General features: G+C 31.3%; 1 protein-coding gene and 1 long non-coding RNA gene across 3 annotated transcripts in view; one reads left to right on the plus strand and one right to left on the minus strand.

The window, feature by feature from the left end:
- LOC140056858 (uncharacterized) lies at window positions 1–25142 on the plus strand. The gene is made up of 2 exons (XM_072102364.1): window positions 1–154; window positions 17888–25142. The coding sequence occupies exons 1-2, from the start codon at window positions 115–117 to the stop codon at window positions 21190–21192; spliced, it is 3345 nt and encodes a 1114-aa protein (XP_071958465.1). The 5' UTR covers window positions 1–114; the 3' UTR covers window positions 21193–25142.
- Window positions 1–25564, minus strand: part of LOC140056862 (uncharacterized) — a 213314-nt gene that overhangs the window by 72692 nt on the left and 115058 nt on the right. The gene's annotated exons all lie outside the window — the stretch shown is intronic.

A 25564-nucleotide genomic window follows, 5' to 3' on the forward strand; every position in this document is an offset into this window, starting at 1 on the left:
TGTGTGCTGTTTATCTAAAGTGTGGGACAAACAGAATGAAAACATCTTCTCAGAGAGATGGTTCGGAAATATTTCGTTTCCGTGGTGAAGTGAGAGGCTGACCATAAATAAACAATGCCTCGAAGAAAGCAACAAACGCCGAAGCGACTAAAGAGTAAGTATTGATTGTTCTTATTCTAAAATACTATCTTTTGTGATGCATTTACGTGAGGTTATTTTGTAGTTGGGCGAGGCGCGGCACTTCGTTTCTCTGTGTGTGCATCAAACGTTATTGACGCGTGATGAAGTGACATATTTCATTCTCATTGAGCTTGCTGATTGACAGTTCTCGGTCGACACCCTCCAGCGAATCGAATTCAAAAGCTTCACAATAAATCTCCCAACAAAGACAGATACAAGATGTAGAGATCGGTTAAAACATTAGGATTTTCAAGATCCATCTCAACTGAAAAAGTTGTTGGAGTTTGGTTTTTACCAACTCCAAAATACAAGAGGTGATCAGTGATGCACTGCAGAATGGCACAGTCGAAGTTTGCCGCTTATTGCCCGCGGCAGAAAAAACTGAGGCACTTCAAAGGCTTACCGCCCAGCTGCATAATGGAAACATAAATATGCTGATCTGTAGGATATTGGAGTATGGTGTACTTATTAATGACATGCCTGAGATCACATGCTAAAATCAACATATAAAAAATGCGAAACCAAACTAAAGATAACTGTTTCAAATTTTGTACAAAAATATTTCAATTCAATTTTAAATGATTATTTACAGGGAGGTTAAAAAAGATGAAGCAAAGATGTTTTTATTATCTTTTCTGTTATCATTAATATTACATATTAGGCTAGTATACAAATGCTGGTGGAATTGGCCCTTATTTAAAGAACTATAAAATGATTGTACATATTGTATACACATACTGCAAACATTAAATAGTAAAAAATCTTTAATATTTGATTTTAAAATAGCAATATATTAAAATTCCTTATTGTTTTCTTCAAATTAAAATGCCAATCAAATTTTATAATTCTGATTGACAGACAAATAGTTGGTAAAAACAGTTTTGGAGAAATCCATGTAGTGAATCATAAAAGACTAGGAATTAAAGGGAATTCCCTCGTCACCTGACCTTCCTGCTCTCGGGACGTCGTCTTCGTACTAATTACAGTCTTCAAAATCAAAGTGAAAATATCCTTTATTGTGCACAATATGGAAGATCTACCATGTACCTATAGTATACCATCTTGTATTCACTGTAAAATGTGCCAAACATCACAAATTAAAAATTTCAGACAAATCTCATTTTTCGGTTAATGTTGCTTTCAATTTTGGATATTTTTTTGTATTGTTGCGTTCGCTCCAAAAATTGTGGGGAAAAAACCAGTAAGATTGTTTATTGCTTGAATTGGTTATTAATAGTAATTTTTTGATCATTTTAATGTGTCAACCCAATAATTATTGGCAAATTATCTCTTTTAAAAACTATATTTGGCGTAAAGATTGTTAATGTTCTTCTGTACACCAGGACATTTAGAAGTCAATATACTACTGTTAAAACCTGCATTTAAAATATACTTACTGTACTACTGTATTATTTAATATGTACTGTTATCAGATTGTTTAATTTTTTTAATTCTACATGGTACAGTAATTATTTAAAGTGTACCTGTATACTAATAGTTACTTTGCAATGTACCATTAAAGATAAGATAAAATAAATCTTATTGTCATGACCACAATGCGAACATGAAATTTGTTTTCGTTGATGCTTAAACTACACACACAATACAGACAAACACCTAACAGTAATAAATATCAATACAATATATAGACTCACATTAGAAATATTACATGGTTACAAGATACTGTAACACACTTTGAACCATACTGTACTGTAACAGTATGGTATTACATTTTAGATTGTAGTGTACCTGTACAGTGTGATAAACAATTTTTAAAGAATAAAAATGGGTGAACTTACAACACCTACAGTATTTTAATTTTTTTTTTCATAAATTGTCTTCTTTATAGTTTTACTAAGGTTATAATCAATTTGTTTGTGCATTTTTTGGGGATCTGTGCTGTGAAATCTAATTTTCCCAAAAGTAATATTTCACCTTAAAAAAGGCAAACTTACTGTAGAGCAATTTCACAATTTTTTTTTGCACTTAAAGATTGTGTAATTATTAAATCTGTTTTTACACTAGTACAATGATCCTACTGTAACTTCCAGACAGACACTGTAATGACGAAAGTATTAACTGTGGTAAATGGTTATGCGTGGATATTTTAATTTAAAGTACAACATGCACATAGTTGTATCATTAAACTTATTATTTATTTTTTTCTACAATAATGTTTAAGGTAAATCTTAGAATAGATTCAAGGTGGCTCTAGAAATTTTATGATAACATAATATAAAGATACTGTAATATTTATTAATAATTTTATCCCATTTTTTTTATTCAGTTTCTTTAAACTGTATTATAATAGAGTATTGATTGCTTTTTATTGTAAATTATTATTTTTTTTCATTTGTATGTAATCACGCATTATTCATTTACTTTTTTCTACGCATAGCTGTCAGAGAAGCGACATGACGTAACCCCTAGCCCAGGATGGTCTACATTCTTCACGAGCACGTCAGTCAATAAACCTTGCTAGAAGCTCAGCAATAATGTTGAAAATATGTCACCAATAAAAGACATGAATAACAATGACAATGATACATTTAGAGAAAAAATGCTCCTCACTCAATTGTTGAATTGATCACTCGATACATCAACTTGGATTTATTGTCACTCTTCTGTTGTTTATCAGGTTTTCGATAAACACATACCTGAGGCAACACCATTCACTGTAAATAGTTAGTAATAAAAAAAACTTGATATCCATCTATATTGTCAACGTTCTTTGGACATCTTCTCAAATGTATACTGTAGCTCATCAGGTGCTTAAAGCATAGAGAAGAACCAACTCCAAAATCAACCACCATCCACTACTAGAAAAATGTAGGGCCTGCTGTTATATATAGTGCTACTATAAATATTGTTTTTTTTTTGTATTGTTTTTAATTTATATATTTTTTTTAAATGGCAGCCATGTCTCTGAAGAGTAGACCATCATGCAGTAACTTTAATGTTGGTTCGATGGGGTTGCTACAGTATGTTTTTTTTTTAGGTTTTTGCTCTCTATTGCTTAGTTCTATCAATGTCTACTGCACAGTGCTACTTGTTATGACCGATCATTAATTGTCAGCCAGACACTCTGTACTGGTATAAATAAAGTAGGTATTGTGCCCGAATACACCAAACTATATTATTAACTGTCTAGTAGAAATAGTACAAATCAAATCATAGTAAAAATACAGTACTTGCTGTGTAAATAAACATTATAAAAAAAAGGTTATTTTTCTTGTAATGGTTAGTTAGTACAGTGGATCATTGAATCAAATGTTCAATAGTTGCTTTTATTTTTTACACATGAATGGAATTATCTATAGTACAGTTGTCTGCTGGTTAGGAATGTAAAGGGGTTTTTCCTAGAAATCCCTATTAAAAAATATTAGTAGTAAAGCAAAATATAAAACTAAAATAAACAGAATACTATTAGTAATTTTATTTAGTGTGTTTTTAACCAATGCAGCAAACTTACTGTAACAAAACAACACTTTTATTTTGAACAAACAATTATTCTGGTGACTGGCATACAAATATTTTTTAAGACTTGAAAATTTGGGACAATTTAAGTTTTATACTGAGTTTATATTTTTTTTACATTAACTATTACTTACTGTTGACATTTGTAAAATTGATTTTTTTTTAAAGGGGAGAATATACTGTAGAAACAAGAGAAATGTAATGTAATGATTATGGTTCCTATAAATATAATTTAATAACATTTAATGTGTCAAATGTGGTAGTAAATCACCTGACTAAAGATGGCAATGATCTATAATCCATCAATATACCGTACACAGTAATATGATTACAGAACTTCATGTGATTGAAAGGCTAATGTCGTAGTCTTGACGAGAATGTGTGTCGTTTATCGATAGGGTAGTTTTAAGTTCTTCAAAGCTGTGATCGTGTATCAAACCCATGATAGATATATTACCAATGTAACCCAAGTTGCGCGAGTCATTCACTTAATTTCTTCGCACTTAACTCGCGTTTATGATTCAATCGTAGTTTAGTTCGTGTCACAACCTATATCTGCACTCTTGAGGGCAGAATATCGTCGTAAGTAAATTTTACGAATTGGTTTGGCATAAATTGGATGAATCAAATTTAATAATAAGTGGCAATGATATAACAATTATTTGTAAATAATGCAGAAACGTAGAAGAGAAATTTACATCAAATGAATTTGCTCAATAAATATACAGTATTGAATAATTTTTTTTAATAAACTATTTTTTCCCTTTTTTTTAATACATTATTTATAGAAAAAAAAATGTATCAAATATTTATTTGAAAAAAACATTAAATTATTCGTGCTTACCTCTTTAGTACATTATTGTGTATGAGGACCCAAAACTTGATTTAAGAAGATAAATACAATTTTACTACAATAATGGTTGAAAAAAAGTGTAAACATTTTTTTAAAGACCTTTTTTTTTGATAGAATTTAACACAAACAACGTTAATTATTATTGTAAAATTCAATATTGGTACTTGCCTCATCTCATAATTGTGATCTGATAGAGAAATTTAGCATAAACATTAGCTTTATATGTTCAGTAAAAAAAACATTAAATACCTAATTAAAACATTGAATTATGAATTGAAATTTAATACATTATGGCCTCATCATAGTTTTTCATTCTTTAAAAAGACCATTTCATATTTGAACGTCAACATGATTATATACTGCCATTTGAATGCATTATATTAGATCACTAGCAAGTTGAACAACTTTACTGCCTTCTATGTCACTTGGCAGATACTATATTTCACTGTACATCAAATACTGACGTTTTTTACAACTTAAGAAATTAACATTGACTATATTTCAATGTTATTAATGTAAATGATACACTGACTATTTTACTACTATGTGTCAGATTACCTGGCCTACATCACAAATAGCACACCTTTGACCTCACCTCTACCTTTATATGAGAACACCTGCCCATCATGGTCAAATATTTATGTAATCATTAATAATACTAGTACAGTACTTAGGTTTATATTGCTCATCATTTTAAATTATTTGATCTCTACTTGTAGAATCGTAATCATAGTTTGCAATATGTTTTAAATTACGCAACATTTTGCACTCCGAGTGTGATACGGTTGACATGGGACTGTATCATCATAAATAAATGAACTGGTTATAATAGAATTCCATGTCAATCATATGTTTGAACAGAGAATATCATTATAAAGAATGCATGCAATATAAATGTCCTCCAGTAGGAATTAAACAAGTGATCTTTAGCCTACAGGGTGACCATCTTATCCTACTGTACTAAACTGCAGCATGTCTTGATGTCTTGTAGAACATCTCAAAATAAATATTACAAACTTTTCATTCAATCGTAATTCTTAGCCTTTATGGTAAGAGTTTGAGGCTCAAGCGCTCCATGGTTCTGGTGGTACAATGAGTACCTGGATAAAAGACAATAACCATATGTCCAGTGTACACACAATGCTTGGGTGCACTGTCAAGAACCTAGTACATCTTTCGAGACAAGTAGGGGTTGTCCTGGTGTAATATCTGACCCAGCAACTATCGGTGACAAAAGAGTTGCGCCGTACAGTAATTGGCAGCACAGACATGAGAAAAGAATGTTGTTGAAAAGGCAAAACAAGTTCACAGCGTTATTGTTGAGTACAGTATATGGCGCTATATAAATCTTCACGATTATTAACCATTTTGTTTAGTTTAATTTTTTTTAATCCAGGTATTTCATACAGTACTATTCAAGAACCAAAGAAGGTATTCCTTAAAATCGATTTTGGTATTTTGTGCCGGTTAATTTTTACAAAAAAATTGGTTTTAATCGAAACAGGCGCTATCACAGAATCATTATTTTCAGGTCATCCACAAAACAAATTAATTCATTAAAAAATGAAGTTTAAAAAACAATGGCTGGTGTTGATGAAAAAATTAATTTGACAATGCTGTAGACTTAATAAGGGAATACTGCCAATGTATTCATTTGGATGGAGTCAACATTGCCAGATTTTAATCACTCAGTAAATTTTTTTTTTTCAAATTATTTGCTTTCCATACCATATGGTTAGCATTGATGAATGGCCATGTACAAACATGGATTTACTGTATAATCAATCAATATTTGTAATATAACATATGGCAATATAATGTTAATCATAATTACTACCACTAATGATTGGATTATCATTGGTATCTATTTAAATATAGATAGACAGATAGAGTCCGAGTATTAGATCAAACAGTTGTCTAAACCTGTTGTATAAATATGCAACCAATCAGAGCCTATCGTTCATGGGACTCATGTAAATTGAACATTAACAATCAAAATAAAAATTGTATTCATTCTTGTGCAGTGGAAACTAAACAGGATAGCGCAATTGTTTTTTTCCACTACCTTGTGGAAAACAGGCTTAAAGTCGATTTTCCACTAGCCGAATTCTTTTCGATTCGCATGAGTGCTCATGAAAGCGCTATAGCTCATTTCCTGAACTCTGATTGGTTGCGCAATATTTCGCTTCGCAAAAAGTAGAAACAATTCGAACTAGTAAATTTCGCTGAAGCGAAAAATCAAAGGAACTAGAATTCGTCGCAGAAGGGAGTATGACAGACAGAAACTCAAATACGCATGCGTATAGCATGACGCTTTCGATTCGCCTAGTGGAAAATCGGCTTTAGGGCCCCAATTTTCATAATGCTTCATAGAGGATAGACTTAATACAGTATTTCTGTTTCCCACTTTTTTTTCTGAATCTGTGTTTAATAATGGTTTTTATAATTACCTTAGCTTACAGTAACTTATTTATTAGAAACACCCAGGAAGTTGTTGAGCACACCCCATCCCTTTTTACAGTAAATTACCAAGATTTTATACAAAATACTTCACCTATTTCCTTATAGAGTTCTGCGGTGTTGACGTCACGACGGTAGGTGGCGTTGCGTGGTTGCTAGCCAACCTGCCTGAGTGACTCCAAAGTCACCAATGGTGATACTGATTGTAGTTTTAAAACTTAATAATTTTCAAAAGATCACTAAATATTTGTTTTAATAATCTATTTATTCTTCAACTACAGTTTCAGTTTAACAAAATCAAGCTAAGATATGTAATGTAATAGAAATACAGATCTATATAGTTTATCAACATAGTACCGCAGAACTCTATAGAAATGCTTAGTGATGATTTACTATTTAATGTAAGCAATAGTTTCGCTTGTTCAGGCATCAACTCTTTATGTTAGATATAGTTGTACACCCTAGGATTTGGATGGCTAGCGAATAGAAGAAATACGGAAAATATCATGACTTTAAAGCTGTTTAAAAGTGTTTTTCCTCCTCCAGACGTTCCAACCCAACCGGTTTTGGAGGTTTACATTTTTAACAAATTTGACGTGTTTTAATGCCGATTAAAATACCTTGTGCAATCGGCATTTTAATGTTTACTGCATTCTAGCAATTAAGCAGATGTAATTCTGTATAAATACAGAATTAATCTATAAAAAATCAGAATTCAGACAGTAAACATGGATTTGAAAAATATTTTTATTTAAAGCCAAAATTTCGGGAGATTTTGTTAATAATATTCGGGAGATGGATAAAAATTCAGTAGGCTCCGAGGGAAATCGAGGATTGTAACGTTTGCTCCTCCCAATTTTTATTATTAAAAGCATACTGTACAGCAGTTCCTAGAATAATTGTATTTGTACCAGACATAATTATTTACTTTGTCATCTAAAACCAAACAAAATTAATATCGACTGGCAGTATGTCCTCACCTGCAAGTTTCTCGTTAGACAGCCTTCAGTAGTTTTAAACGATATTATATTCCATGATGGATACCAATCTGTCTTCAAAACGTTATTAAAGAAAAGGGATTTTTCCCCAATAAAAGCCTTTGATGTTTTAATGTGAGATCCGATTCTTGGAACTTTTAGATCAAGAAATGCTGATTAAAATGCATGAACTATAATTTCTTTTTTTTACATAAAAAAAAACTTTTTATGGTCTGAATAATGAAAGTTTGTAAACAAGTTCTTGCTTGTTCCTTTAATGTTCATATCCTTTAAATACCATTATTGTTTCTCATAAACACCTGTATTTTTTAAGTATTACTGTAGTGACATAGGTAGTACTTGGATGAATAGATGGACGGATGCCTAGTTACCGTAACTGCTCAGATACAGTAACGCAGGTGTAAATGCACTGGTGTAGATGCAATTTACTGATGATACCATAACCTGAGGTAGCACTAACATTTTATTTTTTTTAGTCAAATCAGTTTGTAGCCAAAATGGCACAACATGCGATACAGTAGTTTGGGTAGACTTCATCATCCATGTGTCGTGTAATGTCTGTCTCTCTCTGTGCAGTCTACCTCTGCTATCTCCATCATATTGAAAAAACAAAGAAACGTCTGGTACAACGAAACAAGTTGACAAAAATGGAGCTTGAAGAAGTAAACAATATGATAACAAAACAAATGCTTGGAGATTGGCAAATGGACCTTTTAGTGAGACTTTATGCTTTCTCCAAAATGATTATTTAATTATCTATTTTATCATACTGTATGTCATCGCCAAAATGGCTAAAGCAGCCATTTTATTTTTCGCCAATCTGGAAACGTTTTCGCCCATAGACTTAGAAACCTGTCTTGAGATGGAGAGCGAGAACACACGTTACAATATCTCTGCATATGTGCACAATGAATTAACATGACATAGTTTGGTCGTCGGCCATCGCAAATCGCAAATCAAAAGCTCCCTATTGATTGTAAAGATTTAAAGCAAATGTTGACTTCTTCCTTTTACTTTCATCAGCAGTTGTATTCTCTCCCTTCCTATTGTATGACCATGATATTGTTGTCTCACTGTACTGGCAAGTGTAAAGTACAGTATGTATACTGTACTGATGGTGACAACTGTTAGAATCCGTACAGTACAGTACGTAGGTGTCCAAAGATTTGCTTCAGTTTACCGGTACTTCAGAACATCTGAACATATGCAAGTCCAGTTTCAAGAGAGTTGACCATTAATACGCATTTTTATGTACATTTTTATATAAAACCATGATCTGCATACAGTTTTAATATGACCAGTTCTATTATTGTAGATTATGCCATGGCATATAGCATTGTCTATATTCTTAATTCTTGATGTGATCAATCGCATATTTTATTGTCCCTTGATACCTCTACCTGTCTCTTTAATTATATTTCTATTTTGTTTGGATTTTTTATGTCTGTTGAGAGATATGGAATTAATGATCATTGTTGAAGACCTTACAATTATTGCTGCATGAGACGGAGTCATTAATAATGTCTGTTTTTGGAATATTCTTCAACTTGTCTAATTTGTGTTCATCAATGTAAGGATATCGGAGGGATTACTGAAGCGTGGGTGCAACATTATATTCTGACAACTCCGGACAATTGAGCAATTTTTCCTCGTTATTTTTTATCAAGTTTGTAACAAAATTTTTATTTTTGTGTAGTCATTATCTGATGAAGACAGTTCCAACAAATCCACAGAACACTAAAATATTACAGTAACATAGCAGAATTAGATTTTGTGACACAGGCTAGTAAAATCCTTGGAAAGTCTTAGTATTTTAAAAACAGAAAAGTTTCACATTAAATAGGAAAATAAGTTTCAATTTTATAAATAAAAATAATGATTGAATTTGGCCAACAAATTTAGGTAATAAAAATAACTGATTTCATTATTACACTACCCTGTATCAGTAATATTATTAATTAAATGTAATATGTAATAATTAAAAATAATTAACTGCAGAAAGTATTGATTATCATGCTTTGGGAACGGGGATGGTAAAATCTCAAACAAGGAGAAAAGCCTTTACTCATGGTGCACCAACAGCTTAAAGTTCGATCTGAAGGACACAGCAATACAATGTATCATCATCAACCCATTCACACAAATATGTTTGGACAAAAAGTGCTACATACCTCCTTAATAAAATTTGATTCAGTCACATGCCTTTCACAAATGCAAATGTTAGTCCATCACAATAAACTAAACTTTGTTCTTGAGAGGAAAAAAAATAGTTTGCAATGTTAAAATAAGTTTTGTTATTATAAATTGAAAAACAGTTTTAGTTTGAAACCTTGGCTTACATCCTGATTTAATATTATACTTTAAATTTTTACTCAAAAAAATGATCAAATGTTATTGTTTTAAATTAAATATCTTTTGTAATCAAAATCTAAGATGAAAACTTTTCTAATGTTTATTTATTAATCTATGTTCAAATAATATAATGAACTTTAAATGAATTAATAGAATAAAGAGGCAAGAAGGGGATTTTTATTTTTTAGTTTTATTTACAATTTAAAAACAGTTTGGCTGTCATGTTCTTTTCGTAGTTACTGTATTTGACAATATGATCAGTATTGATTTTCTGTCACTCATACTTAATAAAACAGATAAAGAAAAACATACTTCAAATCTAAACTTTTTTTATCTACTGTATGTAAAACTGACAATGACAATAAAATTCAAAATTTTTTTCTTGTCAAGCATCCTATAATATCATCAAGTTCTCCTTCCCATAGCGTGATTTTTCGTTTTGCATTTCCGTGATGCCGATCGAACATGTGATCATCAAAAACATTGTGGTAATAAAAGTTAGCAGATATGACTAAATTTAGCAAAGCTAAAGTCAGCTTATATTTAACTGTATTGTCAGCTGTCTTTGTGAATTTTACAGGTTGGTTTCGCACTTCGTTATAGCCACATCAGACGCACATTAGGCTGAGGCAGTTCAATCAGTCAAACCGTAGGCCTAAGATGTATGTTCTGGCGTTGTTACTCAAAAAGCCATTTGTTATGTGTTCAGTTCTTATGTAATAAATCAAATAGTTATAAATTGATTGAAAGTGAAATTAAACCGTTTGCAAAGGTGTTGCTACATTATCTATTGACTATCTAAAGCATTTTGTACATACAGTACTCAATGATTCAAGAAAATGTAATAAGTAACGTAATGTACAGTACATACTGCTTGTATACCCTTATAAAATAAAGTACCCTGTTTGTTTTTATATTTTCATTTTTATGGATGCTATAAAATAAAAGAATAAATGACTTCAATAATACATTATTTGTATTATATTAATGTAGCACAACAACAATGATAAAAAGAAGAAAAAAAAACCCACATAAATATTTTGGTCTGGGTCCAGTTTTTTTAGCATATAGGTCGATCTAACCCAGAGCCTCTGGAATAGACCTAAGCTGAGCCTTCCTTCATGCATACCAAAATGGTCTACTAGTATTCATTTTTAGATCTCCTTTATTTAAAATCGTCAATTCAATAATAAATCACGCCTAGTAAGTAAGTAAAATATTTGAAACATTATATTAATAATAAAATAGACATTATTTCCAATGAATTGTAATAGCAATTTTAAAGAGTGTGTATTGAATATGATTGTATACATTGCAATATTAAATGTACATTATTTAATATTAATACAGTGATCTATGCAAACTAAAGACAAAATAGATACATCAAATCAAATTTATTGATTGTACAAATAAAGTTTACACTTAAGTTACAGTGGCCATATGTTATAAATGCATGAGTAGATACAATTGCTATTTAGTCATGTGACACGTATCCATCTCGCGAGCTGTAAACCGACACTCCAGCTTGTCACAAAGAATCTACTCGCTTTGATTTCCCTCATTGTACATCTTGTAACGTGACATATCTTGGTCATGGCTTCTGTTATTTTTGTTGGGGGAGATAGTCAGAATATTTTGATCGACCACCTCCTCTAAGAATTAAGACTGACAAGGATCGTAGACCTTGACATGCATACACAATTTGCTTGATATTATATTGTAACATAACATCATTATTCATCATTCCATTGGTTCTGCTAAATTGAACACTCAAAATACTGCCTCTCGATTGGTTTATTCTATGAACACATTTAATAAAAATCTGATAAAATATTCCCACTTCATTGGCTCTGTTTACCAGGGTTAAAGGTCGTTTAGTTTGGATAAAGTACTATATCCCAAGTTTCACCTGGGTAGCCACTTTATAATGAGCAGTCATTTCCAATTGTGTACTCTTTAAATTTATTTATAGTGTTTGGAATTTTAAAATCAATTTCTGTTTAACTTGTAATAAGTTCCTGTTTTAAAGGGTGTATTTAAATTATGACTTCATTATCATTCGTGCAACTAATCTGTAAAACATTTTGAACAGGTGGTTTTATGAATACAATTCTATATCTTCACAAAATTAGTGTTTTTTTATAATAATTATTATAGATTGGTACAAGTAAAAAAGCAACAAGTATGAAATGTTTGTATCTCTATTATTGGTACTGGTGTATACATTACTAATAACAAATTTGGAGAAAAAAAAATTTTCCTCAGGCAAAGACAATAACATTAATAAGTTAATTTATTTACAATGTATTGTTTCCCTAAGTTGAATAGACCATCTTGTAGTTTTCATTTAAAGACAATCGACTTTTGGTTAAAGAAACTCCAAAAACCAAACACTTAATGATTTCACAAAGACCTGCATTAAACCAATATAATGTTTCTTTTAGTATTAAATTATTATTAACTTTTTTGTATTATTTTTTTTTGTCTATAATAAATAGGGATTTCATTTAAGGTGATCTGCAGTGTAGGCCCAATCACCCTTTGTGCTAAATTCAATGTTGAAAATAAATAATTCACAGTTAATTTTGTTTGAAAATTATTAAGATATGAATTTTGATTATGCTTTAAATTTTGGACAAAACATGAATAAAGCTCTGTCTACACTATCAAACTAGTTTGACAAAAAAGGTGTCACATTTTTTGTTGTCACATAAATCTTGATATCACTTGTAACAAAGAATTCCTTGCACATTTATAGCAAACAAGCACTATTAACAACCCAAATAGAAAACAAAATTATTCTTATATCCAGTGTGAAGGTCTGGAGTATTTTCCATTTAAAAAAGTAATAATAATAATAATAATAATAGATTTATTTATCAAATTGTTTGAATATTGAATTGAAGATTTATCTTATTATTGCCTCATAGAAATTATATTATTTAGGAGCATGCATGCATTTATTAGCCTGCATTGATACAACAGGACTCATGATTGGTTTTCAACCGGGCGATAACAATAACATCGGTATTAATATTCATTCATGAGAGAACAAATTGCTTTTGATAAATTAGTATTGATGCCAGGTCAAAGTGCTGTCTATAGGTTAATGTGATATTGCTAGCTAATAATAATACAATCTTCAAGAACGCTTCAAGGCAAATAGGCCAGCAGTTGGTTAGCTCTCAGGAGGTGATGGCTACTGTTTCCATTTTCTTAATTCCATTGGGTTGTACTGTACAGTAGTTGTTCTTCTAGGCTCTCCAGTATTTTACTCGGCAGTGATTTAGTTCACTGTTTGTGTTCCCTCTCTCACTCTTGTGCTTTTTATATGCCAATGTATTTGATTGTTTTTATTCTTTGTATTAAGACGAATAATTTAATGACATTACTTATACTGCAGAGTACTGTACATCTACCATATGAAAAGAGAGCTATTGCATTGATCAGTTCAGTTTGCAAAGAGATCACTTTTTAACACACTTTCACAATACACAGAGGGAAATAAATGGAGACACAAATAAACAAATACTGTAATGAGTACATTGTTTGCAGTAACTGTACATCATGGAAGTCAGTAAAGTTTAAATATCTTGAGATTTAGCACTATATCTACTAATACCAAGTTATTCTGAATTCACCAGTGTTCCTCCATACGAACCTTATAATAAAAAGCAATGGACGGTAATCATCAAAACTATCATGCACACATTAATACACTGCAGTGAAAGAAGACCACTAGCTTGGTTACCACATGTACACAAAGCAAGCCTACTGTACTGTAATTAACTTGACCAATCACAACATGATGGGTCATCTGACCATTGCTTGTGGATTGGTCAATTCACTTGCGTTGCACCTACATTGTTGCTTTACCGTGTCCAATTAGTATTAAACCTTGCTAGCATTAACATTACAAGTAATAAATCCCTTAATACTGCTCAGTTAAATATTCCAATACATTATCTTAAATACTGGATGGATAACCATTCTGTTACTTTTATTAATTAAAACCTTTGTATTGTAAATAATAAAACTTAGTTATTATTATCATGGCAATCAATATGTAAGAATTTATACAGTAAGGCGAGTTTATGCATGTGTTTTATGTGGCCAATACATGATTGTAAATAGAGCATTTATTAGTTGTGTTTTATTTACTCATCTGCCAGCATTTATTGACAGGTACCCTTTGACATTGATTGACAAGTTGATCCCCTTTCTGCCAGCATATTATTAGATTGATAGATTTATTATTACTTTACAAGTGGTGTTATGTTGTGTCAAGCCCTTTGTTAAACAGTATGGCACTTGTACCATAATAGTTCATCTGTTTAGATTTTAAATTTAGCTGTACAAAGATGCTCAACAATATTTTAAATACAGTAAGGTTTAAAATGCTGTTATTGTAACGGACAACAAAATTGTATAACTATAGAATAATTTTTAAAACATAATCATGGAAAAATTTAATTTTAAAGAAACATAATTTTAGAAATGTGTAGCAAAGGTTGTTTGGTTTTTTCCTACAGTATGCTACAGTCACTAACGAAATTTCCCGATATTTTTTTTTTTTTCTCTTTTGTGGCGTTAACCACTATTTTATTCATTTCATTCTCAAATGATCAATACAATGATTTTACACTTCATCCAAATATATATTCCCTTGTTATTCTGTTCTGTTATTTTCTTGTACTTTCTTTTATCTTTAGTACGATTTGATCGAAACAATTCGGTCAAATATATATACTTTATACTTTTATGTATTATCCACTTTTTTCATTATTTTCTTTTATTTTAACTATTCCTTTCTACAATAGGTCTATGTATCTGTACAAAACACACAAGTGCATATATTCGATATTTTTTACTTTATTATTATTATTAAAGAACAAAAATAAAATGTTAAGAAATGATTGAAGGAATACTAGTTGCATTTTAAATGAGTGTGATAAGGTGGTTAACAATAACATGCCTTCTAATCCCCAAGGTCCAGGGTTCAATCCTGACCTAGTACATTGTTGGTAACTCGCTCACTAAATATCCATCCTATTTTATTTATAAGCATGATCGTTTTTCGATCCTGTAATTGGCAAGTAAAACTTTCCGTTTGATGTGTTTGAAATAAATAAATTATTATTGTAATAAATAATATTAAATAAATAATCATGACTGAGAAGTTGATGAATCATTTGACAAGATGGAGAATACAGAAAAAAAAACTACTGTTAATAGTGTTAACTAGCAAAAATGAAATTACATTGTTAATAGTCGTACTATAGTATTAGCCTAATAGTTTAAAGGTTTATTGATAAAAAATCAGATTTTGAATAGGTTATTTTGTAGTTTTAAAAAAGTTAATCACTTCCGCAGAAAAAAAATGTTTTCACCAAGACATACTGTATCAAATGGTTAAATTCAACCAAAAACCAACTGGCTGCCAGCCAATTTGACTCATTTTTGCTTTAAATTACAGTTTTTTTTTAGATAAATAATTTTTTTTTTTTAGTTTGTTGTACCTGTACGGTATTAACAATATTGAGCAAATTGTAATTACAAGTTGTACATAAATAATATAATTAAAAGTTATATACTGTAATATATTTCATTATTTATAATAATTACTGTATTCAAGAAAGTTGGTCATAGAGTACTATATTGAAGATTAACAGTCATTTTATCTTGTCCATAACTTTGTTATTGGTAAAATACAATAATTCTTTACCGAATCACGACAATGTTAAATGACTTAATTGTCACCGACGGATAACAGACCGCTACTTCATTATGCGATACAAACACTTAACAATAAGTTGTTTTTTAGTCATAAGAAGTGTTTAATCCTTGACCTGTGTAATCTTAATATTCACAAATTATGTAATCACGTTGTGTTGATGGCGTTTGTATAACTTGTTGATTTTTGTGTTAAGTAATATATATATATTTCCTTATGGTACACTATGTGCGTTATCACGTTTCGTAATAATTATGGTTGATTATTTATAAATGAACTGCTTAGAATTCAGTTTTTGATATTGTTCTCTATTACCCTAAATAAAAGATAGAAACAATGGAAAACAACAATATGTACAGTTTGTTTAAGTTTGGTTTCCACTAGAATGCAACACAACAGCTTAAGCCACAACATAAGTGAAATGACCAGAAACGACTCAATGGATCATTCGAACTGTCGCATGTGATCGTTTAACTCATTTATATCGCACTTGTGCCCTTGCATTGCGTCATAGTGGGAACCAAGCTTTAAAGGAATTTACCGTTCTTGAATATCATCATCACCATCACCATTATATAAATCATAGGGGAAATACCCAGCTCCTAATCTATTTGTTTTATACTTTCCCGGATACTATGTTTAAAAAAAACCCACTACAATCAAATCATCTTTAAATCAGACAGTAGTGGACAAACAAGAAAGCAAGTGGCCAATTTACCCTTTAAAACCTATGGGAATGTACAGCAGTAGAAATCATCTGTTTTGTTGACATACCTTAAAACTTAATATGAAATATAGCTAATTATCTGGATAATAAATATTAGTAATTTTGTTATATTTTATTAAAACAATCTAAATCCTATTTTGAGTTATTATTAAGTCTTTATATCCAATACATCTAAATTTCTTTCATCACTGTATCACCACAATAATCTGATCCGAAAAGAGGTTTTCGACTTAATAATCAGATTAGAAGATTAAAACTACCATCTTGCTTGTTCTTCACTCAATGTAGCAACATTTTACATAATCTTTCATCATTGTCTTCGTCAACATGATACATCAATAGAAAACTCCATAACCATCATCACACTGCCATTATATGATACTATAATTGATAATTCACAATTCAAATTTTTGAAATGTGAATAAATTATACAGCATATTCATCATGTCATTCAGTGTTGTGTATGATTGATATGAATTGATTGAACTGTTTAGTCTCTTAAAACTTTTACTGCAAATTGAATTATTCAACCACAGGTTTCAATCTTTATACAGTACAATGTATTCATAAACTTCACGTAATTGCTAATAAATGATCACTATCATTTTACTAAAGGTTATAGTTCAATTCTATAATCAAACCGATTTTCTTTTCGTTGTGTATTGTAAAGAATGCAATTACAGTTATACCATTATGAAAATTCAGAAATGTAATTGATTGACTTTGGTTGCAAAGGTTGTGGTATTGTAAATATTGCTTTTTTCCTCAAAACATTTTAGCTTCTTTATTGGTTTTGATTATATTGAGTGCCTAAAAAAAATGAACATGTTATGTTGCCCAAGCCACAATGACCTACAATTTTATCATATTATAGCTTTTTTTCTTTTTAATTGAGTTTTACATTTTTTAAATAGAAATTACATGTATGAGTGAATTTTCTTTACCTTTTTTTTCAATAAAATGACGAACACTGTCTTTTTATATCATTTCATATCATTTCTATGCTGGGCTTAGGCAACATTCCAGCCAATCAGTAAAACATGTTTCGACTAGTCACTATATTGTGATTAAGATTTGAATACTGATTTCTGTTTATTTTGTTTCAGCTGGAAAAGAGTCGGATGAAGATCAGGATGATGATCATATGTCAAGTGACGAGGAAAAGCTGGAGACCGATTCTACTCGTGCTTCGACGCCACAAACACCGCCCTCTGTCGACTCACCATTACGCAGCTTATCGTTAATGGTCGGTGAAACATCATCTTCTAACTTAAAAAAAGAACTCATAAAAGAGAAAGGTTCTTATAACCAAGATATACCATTGGATTTTACTGTTAAGTCGCGGCGAGATGATAAAGAGACGTCTGGCAAAGGAGGTAAAACTCCGAACCAAGAACAAGAGGTTGCCCTTGACCTCAGTCTTAAGAGAACTCATAGTGAATGCGGATATTCCGATAAAATACAATCAGACCAAAATGTTATGTTCAGAAGTCGAAGTCCGCCAAACCAGAATCCTCACAGTAGGAGTCCTGTTGAACTTATACAACAATTGCAAAGGAACCACGACAATAGCATAAAACCGAAAGAAAAACCTACTCCAACCACTGAAAATTCTAAAGACCTGTTAAAAAAGACAGTTCAGCATAATTTAATACCTAAAGAAGCTCTTGTGAATGTTTCTAAAATGCCCACTGATTATAATGTTCTTCCACCCCAAGTAAACTTTTACCGCACAGCTTCTGATCAGGGAAATTTTGTTTTATGTACCGATTGTTACCAGGCTTTTCCAAATATAGGAATGTTATCAATTCATCTTATCGCAACAGGGCACAAGAGCATGAAATCTGTGAACACTCAGTTGTTGCGAGAGCGTGGTTATAATGTTATGATGGCTCCGAAAGGGAATTTATTCAGTACTTGTTCTTTACGTAGACGACCCAAACCGCCTGGTGGGTTTCGCACGCGCGATATATGTACTTACCGTTGTTCTGTTTGTGGTCGTTCGTTTTCTGACTTTTTCGAATACACTGTTCATCTAAGTAAAACAAAACATGATAAAAAACAGCATTTATCGAATAAAGGATTTGACGCGAGACCGAAACTTGAAACTGGTGCTTTTCAGGAGGAAATACCCGTTGCGCAGGTTATGAAGTGTATCGTTTGTCGTGAATCGTTTTCTAACCTTGAGGACTTGACCATGCACATGCTACGAACGCAACATTACAACAAAGTTCCTGGTCACAAAAGTGGATACTCTCACAGAAGCGATGATGTATCTATGACAACTGGGAGAGAAATCGATGATGACGACGATGATTTAATGGACACAGGTGATAGTCCACCAGGCTTAGTGATACCTGATAAAGTATGTGTGATATCGCGTGAATCACCAAATTTCCAAGAACTAAGTACTCTATCACATATTCCCGATGGCAATGAAATAATGGCAAGCCAACCATTAAAAGCACAAAAACTATCACGCATGTCCGATTCAAATTTAAACAGGCCACAACGGTCACCGTCAGACTCGGATGTGGAAGATCGTTATCAACCTGATGAACACTATTTCAGTGACAGATACCTAATGGATAGTTTGAGTTGGAGAAAAGGTCGACCATTGCGTTGCACTCGTTGTTCGCACACGTTCTCCAACATACAAAGGTTATCTGCACACATCAAACAAACAGGACACTATCATATTTCTGGTGATCAGAAACATTTGTGGAAAACGATGATGCAGCGACCGACGAGTAATGGCACTTTTACACATTTAAAACTAATGAGCACCCAACAACAGGTTGCCAATAAGCATGCTATGAATACCACTAGTCATCCTGGACACGATGATCCAAAGTACAACGGGGAAAAGCTGAAATCTCATGATAAAGGAGAATCAAATGAGGAAAGTCGCCAGAATGATAGTGACAACATACATAATAAACCAGATGCATCAGTAAAAAGCCCCAACCATTTTCAGGAAATGACAAAACAGTCGAAAAACTCATCTCTTCCAGATTACATGCCCAAGGAGAACTCCATACAACAGCTTTATTCTTTTGTACATAACGAAGTACCACCACCATTGAGTTCACAAGCTCAGGTTCATGCACCTGTTAAAAAATACGTTGATCCTGATGATTTTGTTGTAATACTACCAACTGGATCAAAGGTTAAAAACGATAAAATGTCGGAGAATCCCCTAGGGAATCTAGCCTGTATGGTGCAGACAGCAAAGCAAATGAACTTTGAGAAAAGCGCATTTTCAAATAATGTTGATCGGTGGGTGTCTAGAGCTACGGATGACATTGAAGATGAGATACGATCAATTCCAAGTACGCTATCCGGATTACCAAAATGGTACTCTGCTCAACGATTACATTTTCGTCAAATGAATCGCAGTAATTCTCAAGAGACGATGTCCGATAAAACAGACATCGAGAGTAGCCACTCCGAGGAGAAAGATACACCTAGTATAAAGACTGAATCAACGGATATTGACCTTGAGTTGAGCAATAAAGTAATTGATGGAAGTATATACACAGCTAATACCCTGATTGAGAAACTTGTCAATGAGTCAGACGACACTGATGCAGAAAGAGCCGATGAAATTGAACAGGATAAAAATATTAGGCATAGTATCCACCCACCAAATGATTCAAACTGCCGTGACAGTCCTGTCACTGTCATTTCACGACGACCAACCAGTTCACTTGGAAATGTTCGCATAAAAAATGAATTCAGTAATCATGAATATGAACACATTGGCGACTCAATCAACAAAAAATGTGTCAAATCTGAACCGGTAAGGATATGGCCTGAACCTGGGTCAGGGGTCATTGTACGAAGAGTGACTGAGATTCAGAAAATTTCTGAACCAATGGAAATTGACCATGTAGATCATGCAAAGCAGACTTCTCCAGATTCTCATTCGCACAAACTGTCATCTTCTGTCGGAGAGGAAATGCGATCAACAGAAAGTCCATTAGATAAACTTGCCACGTCAGTGAACGAAATTCCAATCACAGCAGAAGCGAATGGAAACTGTGATTTAAGGACCACTCCACCAAACGTTCAATCAAAAATTAGCATAAAAGAGGAACCGGTTGCTAAAGATTTACAGAAAAAAAAACATGAAAACACGGTTCAGTACATTCGGCCTCAGGACGGTAGTGACCCATTTTGTATGTCCGATCCACTTAGCGAGATCGACAAACTTGTTTCCAATACAACTGGTGTATCTGGCGGGAAATCTTTAATGCCCGTGAAAATGAGCAAATTCCTCCAGGGAATCAAACCCAACATAGCAGCTTTAAGGCCCAATCAGCAATATTTTAGAGAGATGTATACGCCTACTAATATATCAAGTGATCCTTTAAAAGAAATGGATAGAATGGTCAACGCAACAACATGAGACGTGTATTGCATGCTACTCAGTGAATTATGATCTATGAATATTTATTATTTAAACCATATGGCATAATTAATGCAGCCTACTGTACTGTACTAATAGCTTTTGAAATAATGAATATTCAAAGATAGTTGGTAAATAGATAATGAATATTCATGAGGTGGTTTTTCAATGAATAAGACCGACAACTCAACTGTGATTCCTATTGTGTTTACAACAACATTTGTAAATACAAATGTAATTATTTCTTCTATATTTAAATTAACTAAACGTTAAAAAACTATCTTTTTAAAAGTGTTATTTCAGACTGATAATAATTATCAACATTTTATTTTCAAGTTTATTTTATAATTTTACAAATCACTTTTATGTTATGTATAGTTTTGGGGGATCTGTTTCTTTAAAAGACATTTATTTATATTTATGTATTTTAAAACTATGGAAGATGTTGTGTGCTATAAATAAATTTAAATCCAGGTGGGTTAGTGCTATGCACAATTATAGTTTTGTAGTTTGGTCAACGTTTCAATTTGGAATTGTATTGTAGAACAATGAATGTTTTGTGCGACTACTGTATTCTCTAGAATAGAAGATGGTTATTTTTCACATCAGAAAAAGTTGTATTTTTATTTGATAATGTACACATTTCTATTATGGTCTCGTATATATTATACTATCTATCGGCTCACAGAACTGTATTTTTATTGCCGTATAATTGTTCGTAATTCTGACAATACATTGTATTGAATTTCGTGTTAAACATATTTTTGAAGATTAACATACCTATACCTTTGAATCGAAAAAGAAATACCATACTTACATTTAAGTTTTAAAGTCCAACTAATCTAGAGTAATTTTTATGCAAAATTATTAATTTTTGGTACAATGAGCCATGATGTACATCGTGGTAAAATACTTGCTGGGGTATTTAAAAAATTAACAAGTATTCAAATTTTGTTTCAAAATCTAATAATTAACAATTTCCTTCATTAGCCTTGGATAATTTATATACGCTTATTTCAATAAATAATGTTATTTATCAAAACAAGTGGGAACCAAGTTTGATGGTATGATATAAACACACAGTGTGCATCAAGTAATAATACCCCTCTACTGTTTTGGTAGGTGGTATCTATGATTAAATATAACCAAAATGCTGCATTATTTTAAAATTATTTTATTATTAAAACTAACTTGAGTTTTTTTAAGCAGCTGAAATAAATGTAACAGATGAAATACCTTTCATTTGAATGAAATATATAAAGTACTTGAATTATGAATTTAAATAAATATACAGTAATGGCCTTACAAATGACTTAATTTAAAAACTTGACATTGAAATTGAAAAATGTTTATATCTTGTTTAGTTTAAATTACACTGGGGGATAGGAAGTTCATTTTAACTCTATCATTAAGAAATCACTTTACAGTGGTACAGTTGCTTCCTTTTGTTTTCTCCTAATTTAAGCCTAATATTTCCTGTTCTTTATAGCTACTTGATGAACATGTTTTTGAGGTTGCCCCAGGGGATTGTAAGCGCCATAGCTTGTCAGAAACAAATACTTAAAATAAAGTACTTTAAATAGAGGATCGAACAAAGTTTGAAATGAACTTTAACAAACAAAACTTTAGTCGTTACCACACTTGCTAGTTTAATTTTTGTCTAAACTATTTAATTTGAAAGGAAAATTGTGTCCATTATTAAATAAAAGTTTGGAGAAATTATTATTTTACATAAAACATTTTTATTTCAAAAACAGTAGAACATTTTTTCTTTTTTTTTTGTTTAAACAATTGTTATGGTTTTTTTCGCATCTCAATTTTAATGAAAATGTGTTTCCATTAGTCAACAACAAAAGAAAGCTTAACATATTTTATTTTGTATATTAAATATTTATAAATCAATTTTATTGCTTTAAAAAAAAGAACCTTAAAGAAATGTTAATAGAACTGTATTCTTATGCCACTTTTTCAATTATATTTTGTAATGCAGCTTCTAGTTAATGTTATTTTAATTATTATATTAGGGAGGTTTCGCAACACTACGAATATGATACGAAAACGAATACATCACAAGTATTTTTGTTGTAAGCCAGTAAAAATCTGTTTCGCATGGCAACGAAATATTGAGGGCGCCGTCCAAAATATGACTGCGTTTAATTTGAATTTAAATCTGGAAATATTATGTTTCGTATTGAGAAACCCATCTCAGGGAAATAATCAGACAAAAACATTTTTAAAACATTTATGGTTTAAGATTTTAACCATTTTACATTCTATAATTGGTATTTTTTATTTTACTTCCTTTTATTGTATAATAAAAATCTTTATATTTTGTTTTGCCTTTTTTTGTGGTAAAATAATCATAATTATCAACTGCCCTTATATTTTCTGCTATTTTAAAGAAATATAATAATAATTTTATAAAAAGTTCTTGTGTTACAGATTGAATTAAGCGAACATTCATAGAATTTTTTTTTCATAAAGTGCAATAATAGCATTTTTAATTTCACAGATTTTTCTGTTGATTTATTACTGCAACAAAAACTCTGTATACTTTGATTTATCACTGACCGCTTTTGGTATTTCCAAGCTAAAAAGTTTATCTATAATTGACTACTAGATTAAAATTTATAACTAACATGTGTGCACATCTATTTTATAGATCTTGAACAAAATAATTGTTTCATCTTAAGAGAAACGCCTTTGAAACGATTTTTAAAAAGGTTTTTAGAAAGAATTATTTTTGTTCATATTGTAAGAATTTCGTGAAATTATTGGTATATATTTTTGAATTCTTAATACTGTCTTGCATTGATTAGTAATGATGGTATGAATCATATGAAGCTTTGTCTACACTATCAAAATTGTTTATTAAAAAAGTGTGATGTGTCCAAATATGGTAGTGATATGACATCATCATGTCCATATATGGGCACATCACCGTTTGTTGTCACATAAAGTTTGATAGTGTAGACAGAGCTTAAGTGTCTTGCCAATATGATTAGACTCATAACATTCTGTTGAAGACTAGGAATTGTCAATTAAACACAATGTGTTATAAAATATTTTAGAATACAGTAAAGTTACAATAAAGTTTTCTTAATAGAGGTATCCCCTGAAAATGGATTAGTGTTAAGCTTGTTCTACACTATCAAACTTTATGTGACATGAAACTGTGATGTGCCCATATATGGACATGATGATGTCATATCGCTACCATATTTGGGTATATCACACTTTTTTAATGGGTTTCTCCTGAATATGGTGTGTCCCAAAGGAGAGGTTCTGCTGTATAATAAATAAGTTGATTTTGTACGACACAGTTCACACATGAAGCATTTAATTAGGCTTTGTTTTCTTTACAACTATTCATAAAGTAATGAATAAAGTTAGGCTTATATAATATTTCTATTTTCTATTGTTCTACAAAAAATAAATCGGTTTTAAAATGTTATCAACCACTAGTTTTTAAAAACAACGTTATTCTAAGTTTGGTGCTCATTTGTGATGTTTTAAAGGTTAATTTTAAATGATAACGATGATTTGATTACTAGTTGTATGGTTTATATCTTACCATGGCATGTATGCAATTGCAAGATTTGTTTTTTCTATGTTAAAAAACACATTCATTTTCTATAAAGAAATATTTTATTTCTGTTTATCAAAAATTGAAACAACTGTAATTAAATATTGTTAATGTAATCCAGTGAGCTAGAATGTTTTGCCAATGTATTGCCCCATTTGACATGGCCAAATTGGCTCATGCTAGTTTAATAATAGGGCCAAAAATACAGCTCTGTTTTAAATTGATGTACAGATCCTAATGTTTTATATATTGAAGGCTACATACACTCAAGTCTATAGGAGATGAAGCTTTATATGTACTTTGAATTCTCAGTGAAATTCCTCTATTGTTTATGTGTGAAATAAAACTGAAAAATTAAAGCAAATTTTTGTATGTATATAAATGTTTAGATATACAGTAGATCTTTGATTAAGCTGATTTTCCACTAGTTGAAATGTGTATGTGTGAATCGAAAGCGTTGGCTCATACGCATGTGTATTCATGTTTCCATGTTCCAAATGCCTGTCTGTAACAAATTTTAGTTCCTTTGCTTCAGCGAAATTGATAGCTTGAATTGTTTTTACTTTTTGCGAAGTGAAAAATAACTCAACCAATCAGAGCTCTGAAAATAAGCTATGACACATTTATGAGCAGTCATGCGGATCGAACACCTAAGCAGACAACCGATGAACATGAAAATCGCAGCTATTCGTTCTTTGTAGTGGAAAGGGAAGCGCGATTATTTCTCTGCTAAACATTGGATTTGCTCGAACAAGTTTGCCTAGTGGAAAATCTGCTTTAAGGAAC

The sequence above is a fragment of the Antedon mediterranea genome, chromosome 8 (genome assembly GCF_964355755.1).
Source record: "Antedon mediterranea chromosome 8, ecAntMedi1.1, whole genome shotgun sequence".
NCBI classification, from domain to species: domain Eukaryota; kingdom Metazoa; phylum Echinodermata; class Crinoidea; order Comatulida; family Antedonidae; genus Antedon; species Antedon mediterranea.

Excerpts from the sequence above, each read along its gene's own strand:
- LOC140056858 (XM_072102364.1), top strand. The coding sequence starts at position 115 with ATGCCTCGAAGAAAGCAACAAACGCCGAAGCGACTAAAGA. Across the intron at positions 155-17,887 it reads AACGCCGAAGCGACTAAAGA|CTGGAAAAGAGTCGGATGAA; the intron begins GTAAGTATTGAT and ends ATTTTGTTTCAG.